At 42.3% G+C, this 24,263-nt stretch overlaps 2 protein-coding genes across 7 annotated transcripts in view; one reads left to right on the top strand and one right to left on the bottom strand.

Moving 5' to 3' along the window:
- The first annotated feature begins 1,544 nt into the window (after positions 1-1,544).
- Positions 1,545-16,406, top strand: Skp1 (S-phase kinase associated protein 1). The gene is made up of 6 exons (XM_021177985.2): positions 1,545-1,674; positions 6,488-6,584; positions 11,864-11,937; positions 13,130-13,273; positions 14,531-14,671; positions 15,723-16,406. The coding sequence occupies exons 2-6, from the start codon at positions 6,488-6,490 to the stop codon at positions 15,756-15,758; spliced, it is 492 nt and encodes a 163-aa protein (XP_021033644.1). The 5' UTR covers positions 1,545-1,674; the 3' UTR covers positions 15,759-16,406.
- Positions 16,407-22,164: 5,758 nt separating this feature from the next.
- The window catches only part of Tcf7 (transcription factor 7), a 30,763-nt gene continuing 28,664 nt past the window's right edge, over positions 22,165-24,263 (bottom strand). For 2 of the 6 annotated variants that reach the window (XM_021176652.3, XM_021176651.3), the window contains one exon: positions 23,662-23,842. In XM_021176652.3, the coding sequence (XP_021032311.1) occupies positions 23,763-23,842 (80 nt within the window). In that variant the 3' untranslated portion in view covers positions 23,662-23,762. Of the gene's footprint in view, positions 23,866-24,263 lie in introns of all 6 variants that reach the window. The other 4 variants (XM_085830029.1, XM_085830030.1, XM_029483044.2 and 1 more) reach the window with 3 other exon arrangements.

The following is a 24,263-nucleotide window of genomic DNA, read 5'->3' as shown; positions in this document are numbered from 1 at the left end:
GGCAGGCAGCGCTGCAGATAAAAAGCCTGAGAACTGTGGGTCTTTCATCTTCTGTCATCGACTCTGGCACCTGGCAGATATTGGATACCAGCAAACAAAGACCTGGTAATTCAACCCATTGCTTGGTCTCTCTGCCCAGTCTTGTCCTAGAGAAGCTGTAGTCTCTGGTTTCTTTAGGAGGTCCTGTGTGGAAAAGTCTTTTGTCTTTGTGGTGCCAGGAATACCATCATGTGCTCACTGGTTAGGTGAGCCTGGCGCCTTGGTGGGGACAGTGATGCTCCCTAGACACAGCAGGGCAGGGCAGGGCAGGCAATTGCCCTCTTCCTGGCTGGGCTGAGGCCAGATGGGTGCTTTCAGGCCTCTCCCTTTACTTCAAAGCTGTTTCATTCTAGCGACCTTATCACAGCCTTCTTTGAGCCGCCTGTACAGCACAGCCTGTTCAAGTTGAGCCTGACTGTCCCCGTTCACTGCTGGATTGATCCCCAGCACTGGCCTCACAGATTGGCCTAGAGCATGGTTACCCAAAGAATGTAACCTCCATGCTACATTCACATTGACTCTCTCCAGGCTTGGCGCTTCACTCCAACAATGGCTATTTGGGGGCCTGGAAGCCTCTTCAAAGTTCAAAGGTAGGAAATAAAGGTGAAGATTAGCCAACAGGGTGGTCCTAGCCTTGAATCTCCACGCTGGCTATTGGGAGGCAGACAGATCTGAGTTTAAAGCCAGCCTGGTCTAAATAGCGAGCTCCAAGCCTTATATAGTAAGACCCCATCTCAAAACAAAACAACAAGAGTATCAGGTAAATATATATGTGGTGAAAATGCCTGTAACCCCAGCGCAGGTGGAAGGAGATCATGAATTTTAGACCAACCAGGTCTACATACTGAATTTACAACTACTCTGTGCCAAACAGGGTCCCGCCTTAAAATGCAAAGAAAATAAAACTTTAAAAATCAAATAAGCAGGTGTACCATGTCAGGAGTATTTAAGAATTCTAAGCCGCCTAGGTTAAAGAAACACCTTGTCTCAACATGGCATATATATATATATATATATATATATATATATATATATATATTTAATTCAGTATCAGTAGAGTAGGTTCAACTCCTGAATCCCTGGTCGGCAAACTCAATTCTATTTCCTTAGGTTATTAGGAGAGTAACGGTGGTCAGACTGAGGCGAGTCCTTTAAGGAAAACACACACCCACAACCGGTTTTGCGGTTTGTTGTTTCCAGGCTTTTCCAGGACTGGGGTCTTTCAAGCAGTTTAAGACAGCCCATGCCTGAAAGACCCTTCGGGTCGCGATGGTTCCCCAGCCGGTGCCGGAGTCCGCATTGAAGGAGAGCATGGCGCTGTTTAGGCCAGCGGAGTAAGGAGGAAGTCCCTCTTCTGCCCAGTCACCCCTCCACCCGCAACGCTCAGCACCTCTCCAGGAGACCTCTGCGGCGCTCAGGGTCTGCCGCCTGTCTTTCGCCTGCCGTCAGGCGATCTCAACGACCAGCCCGGCCGGCTGTGTGACGTCACGGGATCGGGGTCCTCGGCGCCCGCGTCCCGCTGCTATAAAAGGCGACGCCGCGCGGCGCCGCTCGAGTGGCCTTGTTCTCGATACTTCGGTGCGGTTGGGAACTCTCTCCGGCAGCCTCGGGCCTGCGGTCTTGAGACGGAGCACCGTGAGTAGCAACCCTCGAGCCGGACCCGTTCCTCGAGGGAGGGGCTGGGTGGGAGCCTCGCGTTGGCTGTGGAGTGCAGGAGGTGGCGAGGCGACCTGGCCTCGTATCCTGAGGCGCCGTGCGGCCCGTTGTAGACCCCCGGACCGCGGGAGGCTCGAGTCGGCCGAGTCAGGCCTTCAAGGACCGCCCATCCTTTCGGCGCTCGCCCAGGGGAGAGAGTCGAGCCCTGTGGCAGGCCTGCCGCTTTGCAGGCGACGTCAGTCGGCCCCGAACGCGACTGCAAGGCCCAGGCTTCGTACCGGGCCTGCCTTAGCGACAGGCTTGCTGCTCCGCGCTCCAGGCCGGGTGGGCGGCGAGGCTTTGAGTAGGGGTCCTGGGCCGTTCCAGGTGGTGGCGGTCGTTGCCACTCGATTCTTGGCTCCCTCCCTTTTCTCCTGTATCTGGCGTCATTAGCTCCTTATTGGTCTCACCTTTTTAACCACCGAATATGCAGGTAACAGACTCCCAATGTTTCTTTGCGTTGTTTTGTCACGTTCTGCAGTCTCTGAACTTATTACTGTAATAGATACTGTTGTCTGAGGTGTGTGGCTTTTGACGCTAAAACCTGAGGTGTTTGGGTTTTTTAAGGGATAGTGTTAAAACCTGCCTTCTGGTTCACTTTTTCACGGAGTCCTCGGGTTTGGAGACTCAGTTTTTCAGCAGAATGTTACAGTAGACTGTATTGTGGTATAGAACAATGCAGTCTCTTCCGTCCTGCAGTGTAGTAACAAGTGTCAGAATTTCGAGTCACTTAAAACAGGTTTGTTTTTAAAGTCTGGTATACTAGAATTCTCATGCTAGACTTGGATGGTTGTTTAATTTCCAAGTCTAGGAGCTTAGAGAACTGAAGAAGGGTTTTTTGAAAGCATATCAAATCGAAACCTCATACATTATTACTTAAAAATTTTGCACTTAATTCCAACACAACAACAAAAGTGAAGTCTAGGATTACAGAGTGCGTTGAATTACAGATTAACCGATTGCCTCCCTGTCATTCAATAAGATTCTGGCTCCCTTGCAAGTAACCTAATACCTAAATTTGACTATGACTAAGCACATCTTTATTTATTGTGAATTATTTCAAGGAAATACGGAATGGTCTTTTAAAATAATTTATCAGCTACATAGACTTGTTCTGGAGTGCTCATTGTTGTACTAGAGATCATAAAAAGAACATAGTGTCTTGCTATTAAAAACTGGCCTATTTTAACTTTTATTGTTGCCTTATCATAGGGAGGGTCTGCTGCTCTGACTTCTCTGTTCTGCAGACATGTTTGTTAGTTGAAAAGTGAACTCTTGAGTCTCTTCAACCATGGAGTGGGAGCTGGGTATTTCAATGGATGATTGTAAAACAAGCTTTACCTCTCCCAACCTCCTTTCTTGAAGCTTGTTTACTTGAGGAATTGGGGACAAGTGTCTCAGAAAGCTAAATGAATATTTTAGGAGATGTGCTGAGTCTTAAGTGTTTGACCCTAAAATAGGTGTAGTAGTTATTTTAAATGCTAAACCCTATACTTTTGTGAAAAATCACGTTAGTAATACAACTCAGATCCAGAAATGCTTAAGAAGTACCTTTACAGTAACATTGAAGGCTTGTATCTTCCTCAGAAGCACAGACCCTGCCTAGTTGCATGTGAGGTAGGGATTTTGGTACCCACCTTTAGTCCCAGCACTGGAGGCAGAGGCAGGTTGATGGCTGAGTTCAAGACTAGTCTTAAGTTCCAGGACAGCCAGGGTAACACAGAGGAACCCAGTCTCAAAAAACAAAACAAAACAAAAACTACCAGAAAAAAAGTTGCTTGTGAATTTTAAAGAGGTCTTGAATTAATCCTCTTCTGGAGGGATGAAGGGGAAATCTGATGATACGAAATTGCTGGCTTAGAGCTTTTAGTATTAATACTGATTTGTTTTTATTTGGCTTTGATTTTTTTTTTTCCTAAAACTCAAGTCATATTAGGAACTAGTTGCTTAATTTTTTTATATATGAAATTATATTTTTCCTAATGACTCATTTTATATCTCAGTTGATGAGGTTTTGGATTTTTGTTTTTTGGGGGCATTTGTTGAGTTTAGTTTTTGAGACAGGGTCAAGAAAACCAGGCTAACCTTAAATTTATTTTCCTATGTGTCAAGAAGATGGTCATAAACTCCTGATCCTTCTATTTGGCAAACTGTTGGGATTATGGGATGTACTTACTTGGCTCACCTTTTGGGCAGAGGGGGAGAGGGTGGTGTTGCAGATTGAAGTAGAGCTTTATACATGTTAGGCATTATACTAAGGAGCTATATCTCCAGCCTCTTTTGTATTTCATTTTAAGCAGACTCTTACTGAGTTCCACCAAAGCTGGCTTGACCTCATTATGTTACTTAGCCCTTGAAATTATGATCCTCACTCAGCCTTCCAGAAGCTGGGCATTACAGGACTTTTCTCTGTGTAGCCCTGGCTGTCCTGGAACTCACTCTGTAGACTGGCCTTGAACTCAAAGAGATGCACCTGTGTCTTGACTCCCAAGTGCTGGAATTAAAGGCATACACTACTACCATGCCGTTTTAAATTAATTTATATTTGGTGGTTTGTTTTGTTTTTGTTTTTTGGTTTTTTTTTTTTTTTTTTTGAGACAGATTCTTACATAACTTAGGCTGGATTTGAACTTGGCTGTGTGCCTGATATCTGAATTCCTGTGTCTTAAGTTCTGGCTTTATAGGTGCCTGCCACTATGACTTAAATGCATTTTGTAGTTTGCTTTCTTGGAGACAAGGTCTGTCTATGTAGTCCTGGCTATCCTGTATGTAGCTATTTAGACCATGCTGGCCTCTATCTGTCTGCCTCTGCCTTCTAAGTGCTGGGATTAAAGGCCTGTGCCACCACTCCTGGCTTTAAATGCATTTTAGAAGAGTTTTTTGTTTGTTTTGTTAGAGTTTCTCTGTGCAGCCTTGGCTGTCCTGGAACTTTTCTCTGTAGACCAGGCTGGCCTCAACTTATAGAAGTCTGCCTGCCTCTGCCTCCCAGTGCTGGGTTAGGATAAAGGCATGAACCACCACCCAGCTCCTTTAAAAATTTTTATTACCTATTGCTCACTCAGGTGTTCAAGTTTGAGATTGTTTGGCTAAGTCCCTACCAAAAAAAAAAAAAAAAAAAAAAAGACCTGTTTCAGCCAGGTAGTGGTGGAGCAGGCCTTAATTGGAGCAATATTGAGTTCAAGACCAGCCTGGTCTACAGAGTGAGTTCTAGGACAGTCACAGCTACACAAGGAAACCTTGCCTCGAAAAAACAATAATAGGTCTCTTTTAAATTTAAGTTCTGTGTGGGTTTTAGGGATGGTATTATCAGCTGTCTTATACGTCCTTTATTATCTTGTATGTGGTCTTGTTTAGAAGTGAGCATACACTAATCTTCTCCTTGAGGTAGTTTATTTGTTTTTTACCGGTAGATTTCATTGTAGGAAATTTACTTTTATTTGATAGCTTTGTTTATTTTGGATTGACTTTGCTCAGGTTTGTTAGTAATTGTGGCAGCTAAATTTTCAGATTGAGTAGTTATTACTCCATGACAGCATAAAAGAATATAGAAATCGTGTATTATATGGAGATTTCTTGGTCCTGCCAGCAGATGAACAATGACACAGAGACCTTTTTTTGTTTTGTTTTTTTCGAGACAGGGTTTCTCTGTGTAGCCCTGGCTGTCCTGGAACTCACTCTGTAGACCAGGCTGGCCTCCAACTCAGAAATCTGCCTGCCTCTGCCTCCCAAGTGCTGGGATCAAAGGTGTGCGGCACCGCGCCCTGGCGACTGTCAACTCTTTATTAAACCAAACATCCAGCAAGGAAGGTGAGGAACCATAAGAATAACAATACCAAAATCGGAGCCATACTCAGCTCTCTGCCAACACAGAATTAACAACTGAATAGCACAAAAGACAACCATCACACATTGTATAAAAGTCACCACACAGTGTGTCTTAAAATTTTTGAGGAGCTAGCAAATGGTTGGCCCAAGCCTGATGATCTAAGCCTGATTCTTGGAACCCACCCAATGAAAGAGAGATCTACCTTCCTGCAACTTGTTCTCTGACCTCCACATGTGTGCTGAGGTATATGCACACCCACACACATCTAAAAGTAGATGTCAAAAACACTGCTCTTAAAACCAGTTGTATTAATCCCAGCATTTGAGAGGCAGAGGCCGGCGGATTTCTGAGTTCGAGGCCAGCCTGGTCTACAAAGTGAGTTCCAGGACAGCCAGGGCTATACAGAGAGACCCTATCTCAAAAACAAAACCAACCAAACAAACAAACGAAAAACAAAAAAACCCAACAACAACAAAAGTTGTAAGTTCAGTACTGCCTTTAAATGGACCTTAATGACTGAGAAAATATTCCTCCCTCCCTCCCCTCTCCTTGTTCCTTTCCCTCCCCTGTTCTCTCTCCCCCCTTTCTTTCTTTCTCTCTCTAGATAAAAGCAGAGCCAGGTAGTGGTTTCACACCTCTGTCACAGCACTTGTGAGGCAGATGTAGACAGATCTCTGAGTTCAAGGCTAGCCTGGTCTATAGAGTTCCAGGACAGCTAAGGCTGTTACACAAAGAAACCCTGTCTTACCCCCCACACACACACACACACATACACATATACATACACACACATATAAAACAATTTCAACAATTACAGGCTTGTTTGTGAAGAACTTAGAACTGTACAAACTGCTTTCTGACAGACTAGTTGATGAAATGTCTTGTGGGATGGAATTAATAGCACTTAAATTTCTGTACCCTTTTTAGATGCCTACGATAAAGTTGCAGAGTTCTGATGGAGAGATATTTGAAGTTGATGTAGAAATTGCCAAACAATCTGTGACTATCAAGACCATGCTGGAAGGTAAGTTTGAGACCTTGTGTGACAAAAGGCGATATATATAACATAGGATGGGGCATATAACTTGCAAGTTATTTACTTGAGCTCGTCTGTTATAAGCTTGAAGATAATTTTCTTTCTGCTTTGTGTGAATAAAACCATAAACTATTAAAGTTTTTATTTATTTATTTATTTATTTATTTTTAAGATTTACTAGGCAAGGTGGCTCACACATTTAATCCCAGCATTTATCAGAGCAGAGACTAGGGATCTCTGAGTTCCAGGCCAGCCAAGACTGCATAGTTGACACATTGCCTCAGAAACAACCAAAAAAAAGATCATTGTGTGTGCAGGCATGCCATGTCACCCCAGATAGTATATTTCAGGAGTTAGTTTTCTGCTTTCACCTCTTCTATCCTACTTTATTGGTGTTTGTTGTGTTTTAGCTTTTGGTTTTGAGACAAGTCTCTCTCTGTAGCCCATGATGTTCTGGAACTCCATGCAGACCAGGTTGGCCTTGAATTCAAGGAAATTCACCTGTCTGCCTTCTAAGTGGTGGGATTAAAGGTATGCTTACTATACCTGGCTACTTTGTTGCTTTTTAACTTTTGGTTAATTATGTGTGTGTTTAGGTATATGCACATGCTTTCAATTGCCTGTGAAGACCAGAGGAATTGGGTTCAGCTGGTGCTGGAGTTAACAGGTGGTTGTAAATTGCTCAGTATGGATGCCAGAAACTGAACTGGGTCTGCTACAAGAGCAATACACTCTTTTGACCAATATACCGTCTCTCCAGTTCCTCCCCATTACCCCTTCCACTCCCTTTTGAGGCAGGGTCTCTCTTGTTTCTGCTACTACAATACACATCCTTACCTCTTTGCCACAAAGAGTGCTTAGATTACAAATACAAGCTACCACATCTAGCTGCTTATGTTGATTCTGAGGATCAAATTCCCCTCTTACATAGCAGACTTCTCCCCAGTGAGTCCTCTTGCTGACCCTAATGTGACTTTACATATCAGACAATGGTTCCTTTTTGCTTGTTTTTTTGTTTTTTAGTTTTTTGAGACAGGGTTTCTCTGTGCAGTCCTGGCTATCTTGAAACTACCTCTGTAGACCTCTGCTGCCTGGAATGCAGATCACTTGCCTCTGACTGAGTTCTGAGTGTTGGGATTAAAGGCACATAGTACCATGCCTGACTACAACAGTTCTTTTCTGTTTCAAGTAAATTGGATTTAAAAGTGTTCTTTGTATTTGTTTTGTTTTCCTGACGATAAAAATCAAAACATTTGGATAGGGGGTTATCTTGATAAATAGCAACCAAATAGAACTGCTTGCTGTTTTGTTGTAGAAAATAAGCTGTATGGATCAGATGCTGTTGAAGACTTTCAAAAGTCTACACCTGAAGACTATCTGTATTTAATTTTTTAAAAATATTTATTTATTTGTATGTATGTGAGTACACTGTCACTGTCTTCAGATACACCAGAAGAGAGGGTATCAGGTCTCATTACGGATGGTTATAAGCCACCATGTGGTTGCTGGGAATTGAACTCAGGACCTCTTGAGAGATCATTCAGTGCTTTTAACCTCTGAGCCATCTCTCCAGCTCTGCATTTAATTTTTAAAAAATTATTTTTATTTTCTGTGTATGTCTGTTTGGCTTGCATGTGTATTGTGTACCATGTTCATGCAGAGGTAAAAAGAGGGCATGGGATTCCTTGGAACTAGAGCTGCTAGGAACCAAACCCAGGTCCTCTACAAGAGTAATAAGTGCTCATAACTACTGAACTGTCTCTGCATTTAGTTTTTATTATGTGTCCTCTGTGTGGTGTGAAATGTGCATACCTCAGGACAACTTTTGGAAGTTGGTTCTTTCCTTCTGTTGTGAGTTCTGAAGATCATTGATCAGTTAGGCTTCCATGGTAAGCACTTTTTACCCAAAATGTTTGGTTTTGCCCTTTTTTGGTTTTTCGAGACAGGGTTTCTCTGTGTAGCCCTTGGCGCTCTCTCTCTCTCTCTCTCTCTCTCTCTCTATATATATATATATATATATATATATATATATACATATATAGGAAAGGTCTGCAGCTTATAAGTTCTTGAAGGATGCAAAGAGTAATACAGGTCTAGTGGACAGAATCTATAACTTTAGACTTGGGAGATTGAGGCAGGACTCTGGAACAGGCTTGGGAGTTACATATAACCATTAGCTACTCGGCCTGTAGACCAGGCTGGCCATGAACTCAGAAATTCGCCTGCCTCTGCCTCCCAAGTGCTGGGATCAAAGGCGTGTGTTTGTTCTTAAAGAATTTACAAACTAGGAACGATACCAGATACTAAACAAAACTTGCAGTAGCATCTTGAATGGTGTCAGTCCATGTTTTAGAGACACTACAGTGTGTGGTAGTAGTGAGACAGATTTTAAGTTCCATAATTTTGAGAAATCATGCTGGGCTAAAGTAAACAGGATTATTAAGGAAAATTAAGCTAGTTATAGTGGTGCATGCCAGTAATTACAACACACAGGAAGGTCAAAGCTACCTTCTGCTACATAGACAGTAAGGCCATCCTGAACTGTCCTTTCAAAAAAGGAGAATTGAGGTGGCTAGAATGGTGCTTCGGTGGTTAAGCGTACTGGCTGCCCCTCCAGAGGACCCATGTTTGATTCTCAGCAGCCACATCGTTCACACACATAGTGGCACTCACTACTCTCTGTAACTGGTTCCCAGGCCGTCCAGCACCCTCTTCTGGCCTCCACAGGTACCAGGTGTGCAGGTGTACATGGACATAGCAGACAAGTAATCATACACATAGAATAAATACACAGTTTGGTTTTTTTTTTTAAAGGAGAAACTGATATTTTTAGTGGCCATTTGTCTAGATGGGATAGAATTGTAATACAGTAATTGGTGAAAATGTAAATGAATTTGAGAGGAATATTGATTAAAAAAGACTGAACTTGAATTGTGTTGAAAATGCCTTCAAGGGGCTGGTGAGATGGCTCAGTGGGTAAGAGCACCCGACTGCTCTTCCGAAGGTCCAGAGTTCAAATCCCAGCAACCACATGGTGGCTCACAACCATCCGTAATGAGATCTGATGCCCTCTTCTGGAGTGTCTGAAGACAGCTACAGTGTACTTACATATAATAAATAAATAAATCTTTAAAAAAAAAAGAAAGAAAATGCCTTCAAGGGAAGAGGGAACATTTCTAGGTGACTGGAGTGCTTGCCAGATTTCATAACTAATATAGGGCCTTTAACCTTCTTGGAGTGCTGGGGACTGAACCCAAGGCTTGTGCATTATTAGACAAGTGCTCCTCGCCTTAGGTAGAGGACTTGTAATGCTGATTGCACAGGATATGTCTTCTATGTGACTTTAAAATAAAAACTGGACACGTTCTTTTTGGTAATTGGTATATGTCATATGGCACTTGAAGTCCTATATTCTGGTAAGAACATTGTAGATCCCTTCTATTAAATCTGTAGATCCCTTCTATTAAATCTGTAGTCAAGTAACTGTTGAATGAAGGAGTATGGAATGATCACAATAAAGAGACAGTGGTTTTCGGGGCAGTGGTAGCACACGCCTTTAATCGCAGCACTCGGGAGGCAGAGGGAGGTGGATTTCTGAGTTCCAGGCCAGCCTGGTCTACAAAGTGAGTTCCAGGACATCTAGGGCTACACAGCGGAAACCCTGTCTTGAAAAACCAAAAAGAAAAACAGTGGTTCAAGTATCTCTGTAAAGGTAGGTAAGTAACAGCAAATTTGCTCCCTCAGTACTTGTTTTGGCAATGGAAGTATTTGCTTCATCTTAGTGGTTGTTTGATGTGCTGATCTGACCTGTCCTGCTTCAAAGAAGCATTTGCCATTTTAAAGAGCATTAGTTGCCTAAAAACTTGTGCAGACTGGCTTTGATCTCAGAAGTAGATTGGTAGATAGCAGTAGTTAAAGGGTTCTTTGTCTTTGTATCCTTTGTGGGCTCAGAGCAGAATGGTTTCATCTGAAGTGAAGTACTTGTAGCTTATAGGATTCTAGCCTATTGAGATGTGGAGTTCTTTGAGTTTGGCGTCTTATTGCTTTCTATGTTTTGTATCTGCAATGTCCCTGGTTAGAATTTCATGTGACTTTAAAGTCAAAATTAAACTTTTTAAACTCAGGATAATCAGAAGTGGAAATCTTTTTTTTAAAGATTTATTTATTTATTATATGTAAGTACACTGTAGCTGTCTTCAGACACTCCAGAAGAGGGAGTCCGATCATGTTATGGATGGTTGTGAGCCACCGTGTGGTTGCTGGGATTTGAACTCCAGAAGAGCAGTCGGGTGCTCTTACCCACTGAGCCATCTCCCCAGTCCCCAGAAGTGGAAATCTTGATAAATGTGCACGTGAATTGGCTTATTCAAGTCAGGAAGTGGTATCAGATACAGGTGTCTGTCAGAACACCCTGAAACTAAATAGCTTAAAGGGATGTGTTCTGCTTTCTGGTCGTAAAGAAAAAATGCAGCATATCTGCATACTAGAGAAGCAGTTCTTAATAGTCGCAAGGACCTTAGTATTACTCAAGCCCTCTTCCAAATAGCTTTATATTTAAACAAATGTATTTTATGTTTATGATATGTTTATATCACCCAAAGAGATATTTTATAGTATAGATTATTTTAACAGTATTTGTTGGGGAGAAGGGGTGGTTTTTATATATGAAACTTGAGGCTTTCTTTGCTATTTGCTTTGCTTTGTCTTTGTTTACTCTAAACTGGGAAGAAGTCTAGGAAAACTATTGGAATTATGAGGAGAGATGATCTCTTTAGTACTCTACTGGAACTTGTTGTAAAAGGCCTCAGTGAATACTTCATTAAATTACCAACAAGAATGTGCCCCCATGCCCGTCCATACTAGCTAGTTTTAGGTCAGCTTGACACAAACTAGGGCCATATGTAAAAAAGGAACCTCAGTCGAGAAAATGTCTCCATTAGATTGGTCTGTGGGCATTTTCTTGATTAATGATTGTGGGAAGACCTAACCCATCGTGGGTCCTCTCATCTGTAGGCAGGTAGTCCAGAGTTTATAAGAAAGCTGGCTGACCAGGCAGAAGAGCAAGTCGGCTAGCAGTGACTTCTATTTTAGTTCTTGCCTTCAGATTCCTGCCCTGGTTCAGTTCCTGTCTTGGCAGGCTGTTACCTGGAAGTATGCGGTGAAAATGATTTTCTCTCCAGTTGCTTTTGGTATTTTATCACAGCAATAGAAGTCGTATGTTGTTATGGAGTTGAGAAATAATGACTTTTCTCTCCTGGTTTTCTTAGATTTGGGAATGGATGATGAAGGAGATGATGATCCAGTTCCTTTACCAAATGTTAATGCAGCAATTCTAAAAAAGGTAAGCGATGATTGTTTTTGTTTTTCTTATTTTGGTACTGGGGAATTGAATTTAGGATCTGAAACATACTTAACATATGATCTGTTAGTAAACTAAGCTCCAATCTAGGTAAGATCTTTTTGGGGAGTGGAGTTTATTTCTTTGGTTTGTTTTTATTTGTTTGTTTATTCATTTTTGTTTTCGAGGCAGGGTTTCTCTGTATAGCCCTGGCTGTTCTGGAACTCACTCTTGAAGACCAGGCTGGCCTTGAAATCAGAGATTAACTTGCCTCTGCCTCTGAGTAGTGATATTAAAGATGTGAGACACCACCTCCTGGCTTGGTTTGTTTTTTTTAAAATAAGGGTCTTGTTTGATAGCTCAGGCTGGCTTTGAACTTGGAAGAAATTCTACTGTTGCCTTGTGGGTGCTAGAATTGGAGGCATGTGTCATCATACCTGTCTAGACTTCTTAATGAACTTAGGTTATAGTCATTCTGTTGTTTCTTTGTATAAATGAGTAATTTGGTTTGTGGTATATGTGTGCATGTGTCTTGGTTGTATACCTGAAGCCTGAGGAAGACATTAGGTGTCCTGATACATTCCTTCTCTATTTCCTGAATCTAGAGCTAGACTTTTAACCAGCAAGCACCCCAATACCACCAACACTAGGAGTTGCAAGTGCATGATGTCTCAACATTTTTATGTAGATACTAAGGATTCAAAAATGGGATCCTTGGGCTGGTGAGATGGCTCAGTGGGTAAGAGCACCCGACTGCTCTTCCAAAGGTCCAGAGTTCAAATCCCAGCAACCACATGGTGGCTCACAACCATCGGTAACAAGATCTGACTCCCTCTTCTGGAGTGTCTGAAGACAGCTACAGTGTACTTACATATAATAAATAAATAAATCTTTAAAAAAAAAATGGGATCCTTATGCTTGTTCAACAAGTGTTCTTACTGACTGAGCTATCTTACCAGTGAGGGGTGGGATATGATGAGAGAGGGAGGGAGAGAGGGACGGGGCGGGGGGGGGGAGGGGGGGGAAGAGGGGCAGAGAGAGAGAGAGAACACACGATAATTAAAATATTTTTAAAAATTGACTCTTAACTTTTTGTTAGACTTCCTTAGCGAGTTCTCATCATAGTGTAGTGATGTCCCCAGCATTGAACTCTGAAAGTCTTGTCATAGAATGCCAGAAGTATTTGTTGTTGTAGGTCATTCAGTGGTGCACCCACCACAAAGATGACCCTCCTCCTCCTGAGGATGATGAAAACAAAGAAAAGCGGACAGATGATATTCCTGTTTGGGACCAAGAATTCCTGAAAGTTGACCAAGGAACACTTTTTGAACTTATTCTGGTATGTTAATGTATAATGTAGTTCTGTTGCAGAGCCTTTGTCTATTAAAGGATTGAATTGGCTAGGTGCATTGATCTTCAACTGTGGATATTCTCTGTACTCAAGAAATGTAATATACTTCAGTAGTTAAATGTAATATACTTTAGTAGTTATATTAAATGTAATGATCCAAACACCTTTGAGGGGTAGAAATAGCAGGTCAGATAAAGCAAAACTATTTTTTGCTACCTGTGTGAAAATGGAAAAGAGTATGCTAATGCAAATCAGAAGAAAGCTGGTTGTATTTTGAAGTTAAGAGGGTTATTTTCATAATGATAAAGGGGATTCGTGAAGAATAATTGTCATAGACATCTACCTAGAAGCAGAACTTCAAAAGGAGAAAAGGAATGAAGCACAAAGGTCAATACACAGTTGTGTAGGCACAGAAACTCCAATGTTGCTTCTCAGTAATTATAACAAGTGGACAGAAAACCAGGTCAGCAACACTGCTGAACAGCTTGTCTTAATTTATATGTAGGATGTTATATTTAATTATGGCCATATAAATTCTTGTCAAGATAGACTAAGTTCTGAGCCATACAAGTCCCAAATGTAAAAGTATTCAAGTTATACAAAGTATGTTCTCTGACTTCAGTGGTAGAAGCATGAAAAATGTTTGAAGCTGGGTGCAGTGGTGCATACCTTTAATATAGAATATAGGGGCAGAGCTCTGAGTTTGAGACCAGCCTGGTCTACATAGCATGTTTTAGGATATTCAGGGCTACGTAGTGAGGCCTTGTCTCAAAATAAAGTAAAACCTGGGAAAAAATTGTGAATATTTGAAAATTCAGTAATTTCTTAGTAGTTTTTAAGCCAAAGGAAAATTTTAAATTAGTATTTTTAATTGAATTTAAATAAAACAACTTAAAATTCAGGATAAAGCTAAAGCAGTGTATAAGAAGAAAGCTAGTGCCAGGCAGTGGTGGCGCACGCCTGCCTTTAATCCCAGCAGAGGCAGGTGGATTTCTGAGTTCAAGGCCAGCCTGGTTTACAAAGTGAGTTCCAGGACAGCCAGGGCTACACAGAGAAACCCTGTTGAAAACAACAACAACAAAAACCAAAGAAGAAAGCTAGTGAACATTGAAAATAATCAGTATTACAGGGCAGAGAAGTTCATAAGAGTTCATTGAACAGGGTATCATTTTAAGCTCAATTTGATGTAAATTGTTAACCTCAAATATTCAGTACATATGACTAAAAACCTGCTATTAATTACAGGCTGCAAACTACTTAGACATCAAAGGTTTGCTTGATGTCACATGCAAGACTGTGGCAAATATGATTAAGGGGAAAACTCCTGAGGAGATTCGTAAAACCTTCAATATCAAAAATGACTTTACTGAAGAGGAGGAGGCCCAGGTAGGTAGCACACAACCCATCTTCAATTGCTTTTTAAAAAGAAACTGGAACCCAATACCAAGACAAAAAAAGCCCATCAGAAAGTCTTGGGCTTGTGCTGCTTACCTGAGAACACCTTTAAAATTTCCTTGATACCAGTGGGGCATGGTGGCAAATGCCCTTTATCTCCCAGTACTTGGGAAGCTGAGGTAGACTGTGAGTTCCAGGACTACATAGAGAAACCTGTCTTAGAGAACAAAAGAACTAATAACAAAAGTCTTGATACAAAGGTATAATGTGCATCTGTCTCTGGATCTAAGCACTTAGGTGAGAGTTCTTGAAGACTTTAATTTTTTTTTTTTTTAAGATTTATTTATTATTATATCTAAGTACATTGTAGCTGTCTTCAGATGCACCAGAAGAGGGCATCAGATCTCATTACGGATGGTTGTGAGCCACCATGTGGTTGCTGGGATTTGAACTCTGGACCTTCAGAAGAGCAGTCGGTGCTCTTAACCACTGAGCCATCTCTCCAGCCTGAAGACTTTAATTTTAATTCATGAGTATGAGCATGGTGCCCAGAAGAGGGCATCAGATTTCTTGAAGTTGCAGTTACAGGTGGTTGGGAGCTGTGGGTGGGGGTGGGATAGGATAGGAATAATCTCCTCCAGGATAACAGTTTTAACCAGCCTGGTACTATTCTTTTAGAAACCTAAGAAAAATGGATTTTGAACTAAAGAGATTCTTCATTATCAGATTCTCATTTTTTTTTTTTTTACCTGTGACATTTGTATAGGTCGTAAACTGTTGGCTTTAGAAATCAGGGCCTGATAATAGAAGAGTGGATAAGTTGGGTGTACTTGCCAGCTTAGAAAGTGGGACTAGAGCTTTCAAGTTGACATCTGCTGTTCAATGTTAGAAAGTTAGTCATCAAGTGTGCTTTTACTTAGCCTAATATTTCCCAACTTTCCATTTTCCTTTCTCATAGACATAGGCTATTGATGATACAGTATGGGTAATGCTTAGCCATCTCAGGAAAGACTACTCAAGGTATACCTTCTGTCTCTTCTAGGTACGCAAAGAGAACCAGTGGTGTGAAGAGAAGTGAACTGCTGTGCCTGTCACTGTAACACTAGAAGGGTTGTTCCAAATGCTAGTTGCACTGCTCTGTTTATAATTGTTAATATTAGAGATCAGTAGACAAACATGGCCTTGTCTTCACTGCATGTGTAGTTCCAGTCCAGATCAGACCTGTGGCTGAGTTTCTTCTGTGAGCAGAAGTTTCCTTTCCCCCCATTACTCTGAATAAAACTGAACTATGGGTTCTCTGCGGAAAGTGGCATTTTGGGCTTTCCCTCTTTCTGTAAAGTGATTTCTGCCTCTAGTTCATTGTCCAGTTAACTTCAGTGAGCCTTTCAAAGTTGACATTGTAAATAAAACAACTTAAGAAAAGTATGCTGAAATAGAATTAACAAAACATGACACTTGTTCATGAATCGGAAACTGGAATAGGGCAGCTTGAAGTTAACCATGTGGGTGTCTTCCAACCTCTATGCTGCTGGTAAGCTTGAGTGCAGCTGGGCTCTCTTAATTGGATCTGAGGCCTTGTTTTGTCTTTTTTTTTTTTTTTTTTAAATCTTCTCAGCTTTGAATATGTTGCCTAGAGATTTAGTTTACTACCCAGTTTGTGGTTTTGGAGTGGGGACTGTAACTCAACAATTTGTTAGCTTTTCAATTAAAAAAGACACTTACTTCATGTGGTATGTCATCTTTTTATCATCATTGTTCCCAGGTGGAGAAACACTACTTGCATGTAAAAATTAATTTAACCTTTAACATTAAAGTGTATGGTAAAACTCAGAAAACAGCCATCCTAAGTACAAGATGCTTTTCAATAAAAAGTAGTACAATAGGTAGTAAACAGTTGCTTTTGTGGATGTAAATGTGTTTCTTAATGAATTAAGTTTTTTTTTTTTAAGATTTGTTTATTATACATAAGAACACTGTAGCTGTCTTCAGACACACCAGAAGAAGGCATCAGGTCACAACAGATGGTTGTGAGCCACTATGTGGTTGCTGGGATTTGCACTCATGACCTTTGGAAGAACAGTCAGTGCTCTTACCTACTCTCTGAGTCATCTAGCCAGCCCACTTGGTTATTTTTTAATTGTAGAGAATCTTGCTGAATGGTAGTAGGTAGTACCCACATCTTTTTTAATCCCAGCACTTATAAGGTCAGCCTGGTTTACAAAGGAAGTTCTAGAATAGCCCAGGCTACAAAGAGAAACCCTGTCTTCAAAAGCAAAAGAAAAAAATTCAAGTGATTTCTTTATTTTTGGAGAGGGGGTGGGGGTGGGGGTGGGGGGTTGAGACAGGGTTTCTCTGTGTTGCCCTGGTTGTCCTGGAACTCACTCTGTAGACCAGGCTGACCTCGAACTCAGAAATCCACCTGCCTCTGCCTCCTGAGTGCTGGGATTAAAGGCGTGCGATTTGGTTTTTTGAGGCAGGGTTACTCTGTAGACCAGGCTGGCCTCAAACTGCCTGGCCAGTGATTAGTTCTTAAGACGTAACTGCTCAGCCACTATTTTTTTTTTTTAAGATTACTTATTATACGTAAGTACACTGTAGCTGTCTTCAGACACTCCAGAAGAGGGAATCAGATCTCGTTATGGATGGTTGTGAACCACCATGTGGTTGCTGGGATTTGAACTCTGGACCTTTGGAAGAGCAGTCGGGTGCTCTTACCCACTGAGCCATCTCACCAGCCCCTCAGCCACTATTTTTAGCTTCCTTTATGGTAGATCAGTTTTTCCCTTTATTTTGTAATGTTGGACATTGAACACTAAGGGCTTTGCACACGTTAAGTGCTCTCTCCCTCTGAGCTCCATTGCTAGACACTGCCTTTTCCTACTGAGGCTCCCATTTATTTTGTGGTTTTGCTAGCTAGTGACGAGTAATTCCGTTACTTTACATTCTCAGCACAGTTGCTGAGAAGCATGCTGGCCTAGATTATCACTTTACACAGCAACTTGGCTCTTCCCTAGCAAAGCCTTAAATGTTGCCTTTTAATTCCCACTTTATTCTCAGACTAGGTTTAGCTATGTATGTCTAGGCTGGCATTGACTCAGGGTAGGGTCCTCTTGCCTCGTCTTTGAGAGCATTGGGAATTTGAGATGCACACCACCATATTTTGTTCCCATTTATTTTCTATACGTAGATAAAATAACATACCTGTCATCTTGTTCTAGTCTGGTTCTGCCATCTTTGTAAGATGGTCTTTACACTTGAATTTGAAACCTTTGTTAAAATATTAAAAATGCAGCAAAGTAGTGGTGGCACATGCCTTTCGGAAGTCAGGGGCAGGCATATCTTTCAAGTTTGAGGCCAACCTGGTCTACGAAGGGAGTTCTAGGATAGCCACAGCTACACAGAGAAACCTTGTGAAAAGCAAAAATAAACAAATGGGGCCTATGAGATGGCTGAGTAGATGAAAGCGCTTGCCCCCAAGAATGATGAACTGAGTTTGATCTTAGGAACCTACAAAATGGAAGGAGAAAACTTAACTCCTATGGGTGCTCTGCTACTTGCATGCATGACACAAAAGCGCACCCCCACACACACACACATATACTAATAAAAATTTTAAAATAGCCAGATGGTAGTGACACATGCCTTTAATCAGGAGGCAGAGACAGTGGGGTTCTCTTGAGTTCGTGGACAGCCTGGTCTATAGAACTAGTTCCAGGACAGCAAGGTTACACAAACTAGTCTAGGAAAACAAAACACCCCCAAATATATTTGAAAATAGATCAGAAAGTATAAAATATCTGGCTTTCTGAAGAAATTTAAGCTCCCCCCCCCCATTTTGTTAGTTTAGGAAAGAAGGAAGATGATAGTCCAATGTTGGCTGGAGTATTTCACTTGCCAGTTAGTTATAACACATTTACCCAGCTTTGTAACCCTGCTTGTGTCAGGACAAACCCAAGTTTTTACTAAAGCTCTAGGATTACTGTTACATATCCTGTTTATAAAGCAAGTGTCAATTTCTAGGAAAAACCTGGGTTGAGCCTTTTGAGACCAGGAGCGGAAATGCTAGGTCTTGCTGTATGGCCCAGGCTGATCTCAATTCATGGACATAGAAGTCTTACCCTAGCATCTCTAAGGGCTGGAATTGGGTGTGTGTGAGATGGGGGAGTGTTAGCATTGACGTCATGATGCTTTGAGATTTAGTAAGCCCAGGATTTTGTGAGAATGGCAGTAGGAGTAGGGACATCACTATCTGTATTTAAAAGGTGAAATGAGCAGAGGTATGCTGAGTTTGTTCTCTCCTTGACTTTGGAAACTATAGCCTAGTCCTCTTTCCTGATGGCTCTCTCAGATATCTTTTACTATATAAAATACTATATTGGCTCATATCAAACTTGTATTTGTCAAGAAGCTGAATTCTGCTAATATGACTCCTATTCTTTTAGACAAGTGAAAAATAATTATAGGATTCAGATTAATAGATCTGATAGCTTTTCTGAGGGAAAATTGGCAATTTGTGTCCACTGTTCACCAGGTTCTAGGTCTGGTGTTGAGCCCTTTTCCATGCTGGCAGTTTATGCCACTTCCTGTCAGGTACTCATTTCTTTGTGTGTTCATATGTTCATAAGTATGCATATGTTGAAGTCAAAGGACAGCTTTCAGGAATTGTGGGACCTGGGGGTTGAGCTCAAGTTGACATACTTGGCAGCACTTTTACCAGCTGAGCCATCTTGCCTACCAAGTGCTTCCCAGGCTCTCACCCCTCACCAGAGCAGCTGAACCTTACTCTTCTGTGTGCATTTACACTTTGTGCTTTCCCTTCTTTTCATTAATTTGAAGACAGCCTTGGCAGTTCTGAAAGTTGCTATGTAGGCCACCACTGCACTGCTCCCTCCCCCTTTTAGACTTTGACATGAAGGCTGACTTGAGGCTGGACTGAACCTCCATTGCTTCAATCCTGCATGGCCCTGAGCAGGTTGCTATTGTTTTAGCCTTTCAGTCTGTTTTTATGATAGTTGATCCTGGCCACTTGATGGCAGGCCTTATTTAGGGCAGTACTTAGCAGCACTGTTCCTCTATAAGGATCAGAAGTGAGAAACCAAGAAGTACACAGTTAGGTGCTGAATGTGATTGAGAGGACGCTCACAGCTCTGGATTTGAACCCAGGGTTTTGTATATACCAGGCAAGTACTCTACAAATGGAGCTATGTCCCCAGACAGGGAACTTGTTCTTGAGCAACCTTTAGGCTTAATTAGGGGAATGCATTTTATTGTGTTAGATTGGTGATTGCCAGCTAGAACTGAGGAGTGTCAAATTTTGTCTGTACCCAAAGTGCCTAGCTGCCACCTACAATGCATTGCTTCTCAATGCTTCAAACTCCTGCGACTGTGGTCAGCTTTAATTTTGCACACAGCCCCTCCACTGTCCCCCCCGCCCCAACACTTAGGATTTACCTGTTTAGCTGTAAACAGGTAAAAACTAGGACGTTTTTATTAAGGTGTAGGGTCTCACTATGTACTTGAAGGCCTTGAACATTGAATCCTATGGTGTGTTGTTGCTATTACTGACTTTAAACTCCCAAAGCCTGAAGAGCTTCCCTCCATCCTGTGCTCCTCCCTCACGTAGCCAAGGCTAGCTTCTAGCTCAATGTATATCCTTGTTTGTGTGTTCACCTCTGAAGTTCGGGGATTATAGGACTGGAAGCACTAAGGAACTTTAAGAAATCTCTGAAGAAACCCAAGGAAACTAGCCTAGCCTTCCTAATCACAGAGAAAAGCCACCTCAGCTTTATGTAGTTAATTTGGGGCTCTTAAATTCTTTGATATGAGTCTGGCAAGTGGGATTTGACATGGTCTTGTATTCTTGCCTTCTGTTTGCTGATGATCAGAGGCAGGAAAGAGCAGAATGAAAAGTGCCAGGCTGTTCCTCTCTATGAGGCTAGGCTTCCTATCCCTGCCCTTTGTTTCCCCAACAGAGATAGGCAGAGATCTGGCTTGGGCTTCCACATCCAAAAGGAACTTGAGATATACGTGTCTCTCAGAAGAGTCCAGACAACTGGTCTTGGAAAAGAGGGAAACTTCTGCCTTCAACTTGGAAAACATGGCTTCAGTTGAAGCTATTTGACAGCTTGCAGGGCTCAGCTCTCACTGTCCATTCAGCATAGAGTGAGAAGTGATTGTAGCCGAGAAGAGCATTTAAGATAATGTATTCCAGGGAGTCCTAGTTATTGTCTTGGAATGGGTTACAAAGGCAAGGGGTGGGGATCTTGTTCTCTAATGTCTTAAGAAATTAGGTTGGTTCTTGGCTGGCTGTGTGATGAGATTGGTGTGGTATGTGAAGTCGAATTAGGTTTCCATTCTCAAGTCCTTAAGACCTCCTCAGGTCTCAGGAATGTAGTGCTGTGAATTGGAAGGATTCAAAGTTTGTTTTTGGAGTCAGTTTTTCTAAAGGGTTTCTTTAATTCTAACAAAGTTGCCAATGTCTTCTCCCCACCACACACACCAGCTCTGCACTCCACAAAGAGTGTATTGTTCAGTGTACTCTAGAGGATACACCAGATCAGATACAAAACCCCCAACTTGCACCTGGTAAGAATGCAACGTCTTTTTGTTTTTAAACATCGAGGCTCACAGCCAGAGCAGAATTCTTTAAAACGGGACAAATGCAAATGTCCAAAGATTGCCTGGTCATCTTTAGCATCCTCCCAGAAAAAGGTTAAAGTCCAAGATTTCAATTTCTAGTGTTCTATAAAAGTACTTTGGGAACTAAAAGCTGCACTGCAGGATAATGGTTTGGTGGCTGTCCTTGAACATTAAGTATCTAGGTTGACCTACTGGGATGGTGTTCATACCATCATGATAGAGCTCTACAAGTTAGCAGCACAGTGTACTTTAACATGGTGTACCTATGTCCAAAAAAGTCGTTACGACTCCAACTTCACAGGTCTAATACTGAAGTGCTTTAAAAAGGCAGTCCTAAGAATCTAGCAATCTTTGCGTAGGACTTTTATGACAAATTTTAAGACTGGACTGCGTATTTTTCTTCAAATAAGTTTGAAGTGTTTTTCTTCTTTCTGTCCTTAGAGGAAAGTTGATCCTGAATACACTTCAGGTTGGACTGTTCAATATCAGAATGGCAGCTGCTAGCTAGCTCATTGGTGCACAAGGGTATTGGGGAGTAGGCTGGCCTGCGTGATTGTAGTGTCAGGATTAAAGGAAAAGCTTGGAAAGTGAACTCAGCTGTGGTGTCAGGACCAAGTCCCTGTCTGTCGAGAGACACTGATTGTGATTGTTGGCTTTTGCAGGCAGTCTTGGAATCTTTGTTCATACTAAGGGATACACTCCAGGTTTTGTGACAGAGAGAACAACATTAGTAGACACTGCTGAGAGCTGCCATGCAGGTGCTGGGAACAAAACCCCGGTTCTCTGCAAGAGCGGCAGTGTTAACTGTTAACTCAAACAGCTACTCAGTCAGACTTTGAAAAACCAAGTAAAAAGATTCTTTATTCTCATTGTTAAAAAAGCTTTTCTATGGTAATGCATTACAATACAAAAATATTTGGGATACAAGTTTTTCTTTTTGAGAAAAGGTCTTCTATACAGCCCTGGTTGTCCTGGAATTCACAGAGGTCCCCCTGCCTCTGTCTCGCAAGTGCTGGGGTTATAGGTGCACACTACCACACTTGGCCAGACTTTCTCAAGACTTTCAACACTACGGTAGAAACATGATCTTTGGATTGAGAAATGAGTGACTAAAGTAGGAACTAAAGGGTATTTTGTTTTGTTTTTGTGTGGAATACTTGGATAACCCCTTTTTGTTTTCTTTGGATTCAGGCTATCTACAGCGAGAATGAAAAAAAAAAAAAAGTTACAACAAACAAACAAAAAACTTGTTTTTCAAGGCTCAGGGTTAAGTTTGGCTCAAAAAGAGTTTCTAGAATGTGGCAAGGAACCATGTCCACCCCAGAGAGGTTTTATGGGTTCCTTGCTTTTAGTAGTAACATGTCTTCCTGCAGCCCCACAGAGAAACTGAAGCTGGCCGGTTCTCAATGCTGAAAGATAGGCTCTGGCTGTTGAGGGTTTGGGGTCTGCCCTCTCACAGTTGCCCAGGAGCTGACTCAGATGAGCTGGAAATGGAACTGGGAAGAGCCTGATAGGAAGGGTGCACACTGGATTTAGGCCAACTTTAATTTATTGACTGTAGTTTTTAATGCTGGTGAGCTTCTTGGGAAAGATTGAAATGAAAGCTGACTATTGCCCACCAGTAGGTAGTTGGTGCCAAGGTTGAAAGGCCTAAATGTATCCTAGTCCCTCCTCTTGCAAGCGCCTGAGAACACAGGGAGACGCTTCCTCCGGCCCAGCTTATGAACAGCAGCTGGTTTTTGTAAACAGAACTTCTCGGTTTAAGAGAGAAGCGTTATTGTTTAGACTTGTGGCTGGTTGACCACAGATGTATTTTGTGTGACAAACCAGGTACTCTTGGTCCAAGAAGTATTGGCATGGGGAGGGTGTGGCAGAGGGCAGGAGAAGCATTTGTAGGGTAGGCAGCTGAAGAGATCAGTCCAACCCATCTGACCTACAGCAAAACAAAACCTCCTAGGCCAATAGGGAGGTCCAGCCAGCAATAACAAGAGATATGGCTGTCAGAGGCAGCAGGATCCCCTTAAGATGACACAGCTACATAGATCTAATCCCCCACCTCTCGAATTGATGGCCCCTGGTTCAGGGAGTTGTGCAGCCTTTGAAATCTTCATCACCTTAAGAGGACCCCTAGCTGGTTCCATGGGAGCTGGTCATGTTGCCTCCTCCTGAGTTAGGGGTGGGCCCCTGGAGCAAGCCAGGTGTTCTGTGCCTAGCAACCAAGGTTGTTAGGCTGCCTGTCTCTGAGATTCTTGTTGCTGTATCTGTGGATTCTGGAGGGTGCTGTGGGGGGTCTTTGGAGACTTAGGGGCTGGAAGAGTGAGAGCTGCAGAGCGACCTGAGAATGTTGGTGCTGGCTCCACTGGGCTAGCAAGCAGTTCTGTGGGGAAGGAGGGCAACAGAAGATACGAGGGTGAGTCCTGGGGAGCTGGGGACCGGGGACAGCCTAGAGCACTGTCATCGGAAGGAACGGGGCTGGGGCAGCGGCCTTCTCCGGGTAAGTACCGAATGCATTTCTTTTTCCTCCTAGGAATAGTGAAGAGAGTTATCTGTAAACAGAGGGTGAATCCATAGTCACACATCACAACCAGAAAATGGCTGTCCTTGAACAGGCCTGGCTAACCACTTTTTTTCTCCATTGCCAAGGAAACTCTGGCCATCTTCCAGCCCTACCTGGCCCAGACCTAGGACAAATGCAATGACACGGAACAGCCACAAGGTGGCAAGAGGAATCTTGTGTGTAGGCCTGTGGGCTGCTGCTTGTTTTCCAGGGGCTACTGTTCAGTGTCTATTTGTAGGGATTAGATGAGCATTATTAAGGCAAGGCTGACTAATGCTTGTGAGCAAACTTGGTTCTCACAACCAGGCTAGTAGAAGAAATACAAAGGAACTGTTGCTTAGTAATAACTAGCTCTAGCACTTTGGGGGCGGTTTGTCTTTTGCTCTT

Source organism: Mus caroli, unplaced genomic scaffold (genome assembly GCF_978045245.1).
Source record: "Mus caroli unplaced genomic scaffold, Mus_caroli_1 scaffold_13, whole genome shotgun sequence".
In the NCBI taxonomy this organism is placed as follows: domain Eukaryota; kingdom Metazoa; phylum Chordata; class Mammalia; order Rodentia; family Muridae; genus Mus; species Mus caroli.
The sequence above is the reverse complement of the archived record's forward strand: the minus strand, read 5'-3'. Positions and strand labels throughout refer to the sequence as shown.